This window comes from Octopus bimaculoides, chromosome 3 (genome assembly GCF_001194135.2).
Source record: "Octopus bimaculoides isolate UCB-OBI-ISO-001 chromosome 3, ASM119413v2, whole genome shotgun sequence".
NCBI lineage: Eukaryota > Metazoa > Mollusca > Cephalopoda > Octopoda > Octopodidae > Octopus > Octopus bimaculoides.
In genome coordinates, this window is record NC_068983.1 from 146,847,131 (window position 1) to 146,855,532 (window position 8,402).

At 39.8% G+C, this 8,402-nt stretch overlaps 1 protein-coding gene across 1 annotated transcript in view; it reads left to right on the top strand.

Moving 5' to 3' along the window:
- The window catches only part of LOC106875506 (BCAS3 microtubule associated cell migration factor), a gene marked incomplete at its 3' end in the record, with an annotated part of 62,988 nt that overhangs the window by 13,187 nt on the left and 41,399 nt on the right, over window positions 1-8,402 (top strand). Inside the window, exons 7-9 of the mRNA XM_052966807.1 lie at window positions 734-844; window positions 4,060-4,136; window positions 6,250-6,326. Coding sequence (XP_052822767.1) covers window positions 734-844; window positions 4,060-4,136; window positions 6,250-6,326 — 265 coding nt within the window. The remainder of the gene's footprint in view (window positions 1-733; window positions 845-4,059; window positions 4,137-6,249; window positions 6,327-8,402) is intronic.

Here is an 8,402-nt window from a genome sequence, read left to right on the forward strand (position 1 = left end):
GATGCTCAGCTCAGTAGTCGGACGGTGACGAAGCTCACTTCCCGAAGCCAAAGTTGCACCAAAAGAACATCATGGTGATTGTTTGGTAGTCTGCGGCTGGTCTCATCCATCACAGCTTTTTGGATCCAGGCGAAACCATTACGGCAGAGAAGTACTGTCAGCAATTGGATGAAATGCATAAGAAACTCCAACAATAGCCAGCATTGGTCAATAGTAAAGGACCAATTCTTCTCCATGACAATGCTCTGCCGCACATCGCACGACTGACCCTGCAGAAGTTGAACGAATTGGGCTACGAAACTCTGACTCATCTGCCATACTCACCAGACCTCTCGCCTACCGACTACCACTTTTTCAAGCATCTCGACAACTTCCTGCATGAGAAATGCTTCAAAAACCAAGACAATGTCAAACACGCCTTCAATGACTTCGTTGCCACCTGAATGCAGGATTTTGATGCTATTGGCATAAATAAACTTGTTTCGCATTGACAAAAGTGTGTTGATTCTGATGGTGTTTATTTCAATCAATAAAGTTTTGTTTGAGCCGAGATATGTGCATTTGAATTTAAAGGTTAAAAACCACAAGAACTTTCTTGACAACCTAATAATACAATGCTCTTATAAAATAATAATTATTTCTTCATGTCCCAAGTGCATCTGCTGCACATCTTGCCTTTGTGCTATGCTCCTTCTATTGTTTTCTGTTTCTTCTTTCCTTCTCACACCTACAGCTCATGTCAATCCTATTGCTCTGCAAGATTAGTGTCATTGAAAACCGGTGAAGAATGCCACAGTTTGTCTTTTAAAACGCTGCCAATACAAAATGTTGAATGCAATGCTCGGTGAGTATCATATTTTTTTGCCTGTTTCAATCATTTAACTGTGACCATGCTGGAGCATCACTTGAAATTATTTTAGTGTACTGGCTAAACAAAATAGTTAAATATTCAGGCATATAAGCCCCAAATTTTCTCCATTGGGGGCTTATATGCCTTGATATTCAAGCATTTTGTTTACCCAATTACATGGTGATTGCTATGCTGGGCAAAATTCCTAGTGGAATTTTGTCCGCTTTTATGCTCTGAGTTCAAATTCCACGCAGGTCGACTTTGCCCTCCATCCTCTTGGAATTGATAAAATAAGTACAAGTTGAACACTGGGGATGTTGTAATTGTCTTAACCCCTCCCTCGAATTTACTGGCCTTGTGTCAAAACTAGAAATCAATATTAGCATTAATTAAGGTGGTGAGCTGGCAGAATCATTAGCATGCTGGGTAAAATGCTTAGCAGTATTTTGTCTGGCTTCATGTTCAGAGTTCAAATTCCTTTCATCATTTTGGGGTTGATAAAATAAGTACCAGTGAAACACTGGGGTCAATTTAATTGACTAGTCCCCCTCCTGCAAAAATTCAAGCTTTGTACCTTGAGAAGAAAGGATTATTATTATTATCATTATTATTATTATTATTATTATTATTTTTTGTTTGACTTTTGCTTTACATTTGTACAAGTTGGCTCCAAGTCTCACCCAGAGAATTCAAGAGACAACAACGCAGTTCTATATTTAAGAAATGAGGAATTATTTACATTAGATGGATATTTGTCCTCATCTTGTTTGTTGTTAGCCAATGTTTCGGCTGACAGATCCTCCAACTTTCATCAGGTATCTTGTGGAAATTTTGAACCTTGGTTCTCATTCCTAAGGTATTTTTCGATGTTGTTGTTGTTGTTATTATTATTATTATTATTATTATTATTATTATTATTATTATTATTATTATTCAGGTCACTGCCTGGAATCGAACTCGGAATCTTGGAGTTAGTAGCCCACGGGTATATAGCGTAGTGGTTAAGAGTGCAGGCTACTAACCCATAGATTCCGAGTTCAATTCCAGGCAGTGACTTGAATAATAATAATAATAAGAAGAAGAATAATAATAACAATAATAATAACAACATTGAAAAATACCTTAGGAATGAGAACCCAGGTTCGAAATTTCCCCAAGACACCTGATGAAGGCTGTGGAGGGTATATCAGCCAAAACGTCGTGTTTACAGCAAACAAGATGAGGACAAATATCCGTCAAATGTAAATAATGTAAATAAGAGGCAAGTTAAAAGTTCATGTTGGTGTTATGCCTAGGGTGCCATATATTTGGTTCTGTACAAAGTGTTGTTCTAGAGAATGTTTAAGAAACCATAAGAAAATTATGAGTATGTTTTAAAATTTGAGATTACTTAGACAGTATTTTGCGTAGGATATGGACAGTTCCCATGAGTACTATCTTTTGAATATCTGCCATTCTGGGGTTTCCTGGTATCTGAGCTAGGTAGCAATCAGCCCCTTTTGCTATCATTCCTAGGGCAGCTATGACAACAAGTATTGTTTTAGTCTTCAGGTTCCACATTTTACTAATTTCTATTTCAAGATCTTTATAGTTGCTAGTTTTTGGTAGGTCTTGACATATGTTTATATTGATCGGGACAATCATATCAATGAGGAGGCATGATTTTTGTCTGAAGTCTTTCAAAATGATGTCTGGCCTATTTGCATCTTTCTTTCTGTCAGTTTGAATGGCGAAGTTTCAGAGGAGGGAGATGTGATCATTTTCAAGCACTGGAGTTGGTTTTTATTCCCACCAGTTTTTATCATGGGGCAAGTCCAGGTTTTTGCAAATTACCCAGTGAATATATTGTGCAGCTCCATCATGCCTGTTGAGATATTTTGTAGGCACAAAAAGACTGCATATGGAGACAACATGATCAATGGTTTCATTATTATTATTGTTATTGTTATTATTATTATTTTATGTTTGACTTTTGCTTTACATTTGTGCAAGTTGGCTCCAAGTCTCACCAAGAGACCTCAAGAGACAAGTTAGAAGTTCATATTGGTGTTATGCCTAGGGTGCCATACATTTAGTTTTGTACATAGTGTTGTTCTAGAGAATGTTTAAGAAACCTTAAGAAAATTATGAGTACGTTTTAAAATTTGAGATTACATAGACAGTATTTTGCGTAGGATATGGGCAGTTCCCATGAGCACTGTCTTTTGCATTTCTCTCATTTTGGGGTTTTCTGGTATCTGAGCTAGGTAGCAATCAGCCCCTATTGCTATCATTCCAAGGGCACCTGGTATTGTTTTTGTCTTCTGGCTCCACATTTTGCTAATTTCTATTTCAATATCTTTATACTTGCTCTATCATTATTATTATTCAGTAGTTTTATTTTTATAGCATGTTTTCACTTCACTACCAAGCACAGCTCTGTGTGCTTTGGGTATGTACTGTGGTTTGCTGTGGTGCTCTTATGGTTACTGTATTGAAAGTGTTTTGCGTAGGATGTGTGCAGTACCCAGTAGTGCAATTTTCTGTATGTTATATATATTTGTAAGTCCTGGTGTTTTTGTTATGTATTTGTCTGAATATTTTTTTATTATACCTAAGGCACCTACTATGATAGGAATTATTTCTGTTTTTAGACTCCACATTCGAGTTACCTCTATTTCCAGGTCTTTGTATTTTCAAAGTTTCTCCATTTCTTTTAGAGAAAGGTTGCTATCTGCTGGTATTGATACATCAATTAGAAAGCATATTTTTACTTCATGATCTCTGACAACTATATCTGGCCTATTACTACTACTACTACTACTACTACTACTACTACTACTACTACTACTACTACTACTACTACTACTACTTTTATTATTATTATTATTATTATTTAAGACATTGCACAGTATCCAATATCGTGATGTTGTTGATTGAAGATTTTGTGTTTACAGGGAGTTTGTACTGTCAAGTCACAACAAGGACCTCAGGTAGATAGTGCTTTGCACAATATGTGTGCAGTTCCAAGTAATATTGCATAAAGTACTGTCTGTCTGATATTATTATTTATTATCATTAAAACAGTGAGCTGGCAGAATTGTTAGCCAGGAAAAATGTGTAGCGCCACGTGAAATCGCTAGCCTTGTACTGAAATTTGAAATTACTACTTGTTGATTGTGTTATATTGTTTTTATAACTTTTTATTAATTCCTCCAACATTTTCACAGGGTTGTTATAACAGTTTTTGCAGAGAAAATGGCTGTTTTTGAAGCTTGCCAATTCCGTCAACTATTTTGGATCACAAGTAAGTAAATGTATTAGATTTAAAAGAAAGTTCCAACAACTTTTTTTATACTTTTCATCATCATCATCATCATCGTTTAACGTCCGTTTTCCATGCTAGCATGGGTTGGATGGTTCGACTGGGGTCTGGGAGGCCAGGAGGCTGCACCAGGCTCCAGTCTGATCTGGCAGTGTTTCTACAGCTGGATGCCCTTCCTAATGCCAACCACTCCGTGAGTGTAGTGGATGCTTTTTACGTGCCACCAGCACAGGGGCCACAGGAGGCTGGCAATGGCCATGATCAGTGCGTTCCTTTTACGTGTCACTGACATGGAAGCCAGTCGAGGCGGTGCTGGCATCAGCCATGTTCGGATGGTGCTTTTTATGTGCCACCTGCACAAAGGCCAGAGGAGGCTGGCAACAACCACGATTGGCTGGTGAGTTTTATGTGCTACCGACATGGAAGCCAGTCAAGGCAGTGCTAGCATCGGCCATGTTTGGATGGTGCTTTTTATGTGCCACCAGCATGGGTTTCACAACTATAATTTCCATTTGATTTTCATTTTGATGTTGATGTACTTGACTCAATAGGTTTCCTCAAGCACAGCAGGTCGCCCTATGATCCTAGGTACTTTTGAATGGGCTAGGGCTGGTTATGCAAAACTGGTGTAGGATGCAGCCGTAAACTCACTTTATTTGCCAGGTCTTCGCAATCACAGCATATTTCCAGAGTTCTCGGTCTTCACCACCTCATCCCATGTTTTCCTAGGTTTACCTCTACTCCGGATTCCTTCAACTGTTTGGGAGTGGCACTTATTCACACATCTCTCTTCATCCATCCATAGTATATGACCATACCAGCACAAACGTCTCTCTTGCATGCCACATCCGATGCTTCTTATGTCCAACATTTCTCTCAGGACGCTTACACTCTGTCGTATGTGCACACTGACATTACACTTCCAGCGGATCATGCTAGCTTCATTTCTTTTGAGCCTATGCATGTCTTCAGCAGTCATGGCCCATGTTTCACTGCTGTGAAGCATGGCAGTTCGCAAACATGCATCATATAATCTGCCTTTCACTCTGAGCCAGAGGCTCTTTGTCACCAGTAGGGGTAGAAGCTAAGCTTATTCTAGTGGTAACACTCTCTGAGCATCCACCCCCACTACAGACTTGGTCACCTAGGTAACAGAAGCTATCAACCACTTCTAGTTTCTCCCCCTGACATGTAATGGAGTCTGTTTTCTGAGCATCTGTGGTGTTTATTGCCCCTGTGCATCTGCGGTGTTTATTGCCCCTGTGCATCTGCTGCATGTGAAAGCTATCTTCCCGGTTAATCTTCCTTTGATGTTGCTGCACCTCTTATGTGTCCATAGCTTACACTGGGTACATCTTATGGAATTTCTACCTACAGCTTTTCTACAAATCAAGCAGGGGTGTGTGATGTGTTCGCCTTCCTTCTTACTAGAACTTTAGTCTTTGCAACATTGACTCTAAGGCCCTTCGATTCTAAACCTTGCTTCCAAACCTGAAATTTCTTCTCTAGTTCTGGTAGTGACTCTGCTATGAGTCCAGGTCATCAGCATAGAGGAGTTCCCAGGGGCAACCTGTCTTGAATTCCTCTGTTATTGCTTGGAGGGCTATGGTAAATAGAAGGGGGCTGAGGTTTGATCCTTGGTGGACCCCTACTTCTACCCAGAATTCTTCACCATACTCATTTCCAATCCTAACCCTACTGACGGCATTTCTGTATAGGGTCTGTACAGCCTTTATTAACCATTCGTCAGTACCCAGTTTCTGTATCGCCCACCAGATAAGGGATCAGGGGACCCTGTCAAAACCTTCTCCAAGTCCACAAAAGCCAAATATAGAGGTTTATCTTTGACTAGGTATTTCTCCTGCAGTTGCCATACCAGAAATATAGCATCAGTGGTGCTTCTACCAGGCACAAAACCGAACTGCATCTCATCTAAGCGGACTCTCTCCCTAATTAGTTGGGCTACGACTCTCTCCATGACCTTCATCACCTAATCCAGCAGTTTGATACCCCTGTAGTTATTTCTATTGATCCTATATGAATAAATATAGGATCAATATTTAAGGACTAATCATGATTTTCCATCATTTTTCAGACTGCTATCCTTGCCCAGGACCGAACATCAACCCAATTGCATTAGGGGCACGCTGGTTAGCATATGCAGATAAAAGAGTTAAGTATAATTAAATTACGATTTCATTGTTTTGTTCTTTCAGATTTTTTCCATGTCTAATTGTTTGGCAAGAAGTTTGTTTTTGAACCTCATGGTTCCAGATTCAGTCCCATTACATAGCACCTTGAGCAAGAGTCTTCTACTATAGGCCCTTGCACCAACTCCAAAGCCATGTGAGTGGATTTGGTAGATGGAAACTCAAAGAAGCCCATTGTATATATATGTATATATAGCTGCTGTATATATATATATATATATATATATACAACTACACTCTCTGAGTGGTTGGTGTTAGGAAGGGCATCCAGCTGTAGAAACTCTGCCAAATTAGATTGGAGCCTGGTGTTGCCATCCGGTTTCACCAGTCCTCAGTCAAGTCGTCCAACCCATGCTAGCATGGAAAGCGGACGTTAAACGATGATGATGATGATGATGATGATATATGTATATATGTATATATATGTATATATGTATATATATGTATATATGTATATATAGCTACAGTCTACATTTTACTCTGAGCGAGAGGCCCTTGTCTCTCGCTCAGAGTAAAAGGTAGACTGTATGGTGCATGTGTATGAACAGCCATGCTACATGGCAGTGAAACATGGGCCATGACTGCTGAGGACATGCGTAAGTTTGCAAGGAATGAAGCCAGTATGCTCTGCTGGATGTGTAATGTCAGTGTGCATACATGACAGGGTGTAAGTGCCTTGAGAGAAAAGTTGGATATAAGAAGCATCAGATGTGATGTGGAAGAGAGACAATTGCGATGGTATGGTCATGTGTTGCGAATGAATGAGGACAGCTGTGTGAAAAAGTATCACACACTAGCAATTGCGGGAACCTGTGGAAGAGGTAGACCCAGGAAAACTTGGGATGAGGTGGTGAAGCTTGACCTTTGAACATTAGGCCTTACCGAGGCATTGACTAGTGACCGAGACCTTTGGAGATATGCTGTGCTTGAGAAGACCCAACAAGCCAAATGAGACCATAGCCCATGGCCTATGCCAGAGGGTGTAACCAGCCCACTTATGGATACCCCTCATTCATTGGACAATAAACTTTGCTTGTGAAGATCTATTGAGGCAAGTGAAATCAAACTCAGAATCACTGATGTAGCTGATGACAGTACCGCCTGATTGGCACTTGTGCCAGTGGAACTTTAAAAGCACATCCGAGTATGATCGTTGCGAGGGCCATGGATTGGCTCCTGTGCCGGTGACTCGTGAAAAGCACCATTCGAGCTTGATTGTTCCCAGCATTGTTTTACTGGTACGTGAAAAAGAACATTTGAGCATGGTAGCAGGTAGCACGTAAAAAGCACCATTTGAGTGTGGTCAATGCCAGTACCGCCAGACTGGCTCCTGTGCAGGTAGCATGTAAAAAACACCTTTTGAACATGGTCGTTGCCAGAACTGGCCCTCATGCTGGTAGCATGTAAAAGCACCCACTATACTCTCAGAGTGCTTGGCATTAGGAAGGGAATCCAGTTGTAGAAACTTTGCCAGATCAGATTGAGTCTGGTGCAGCCTCTGGCTCATCAGTCCTCACTCAAACCGTCCAACCCATGCCAGCATGGAAAGCGGACATTAAATGATGATGATGATGATGATGATGATGATGATGATACAGCATGGAAGATAAGACTGTGTTTACATAGGTGTACAAAGAAAAGACAAAATAATGAAATGAATTAATAAGGTAATTATGATCTGCGCTGAAAAAAAGAGAGGTTTAGATGTAGTAGGTTGAAAAGCAAGATTGCTTATCTGAACATCTGGTTTTTTTACTCATTTTGACAATGTGCACAAGAAATTTATTAGCTTGCTACTTGCTGAAAGGAGAGACTGTGATGCTTTGAGCATAGCTCTATGTCATGTGTATATTTATGTGTGTCTTTGTGTCTGTCTTTGTCTCCCACCATTACTGCATGACAACTGATGTTAGTGTTTTTTATGTCCCTGTAATTTAGCAGTTTGGCAAAAGGGCCCGATATAATAAGTACTAGGCTTAAGAAATATATATGTGTGCATATATATATATATATATATATATATATATATATATATATA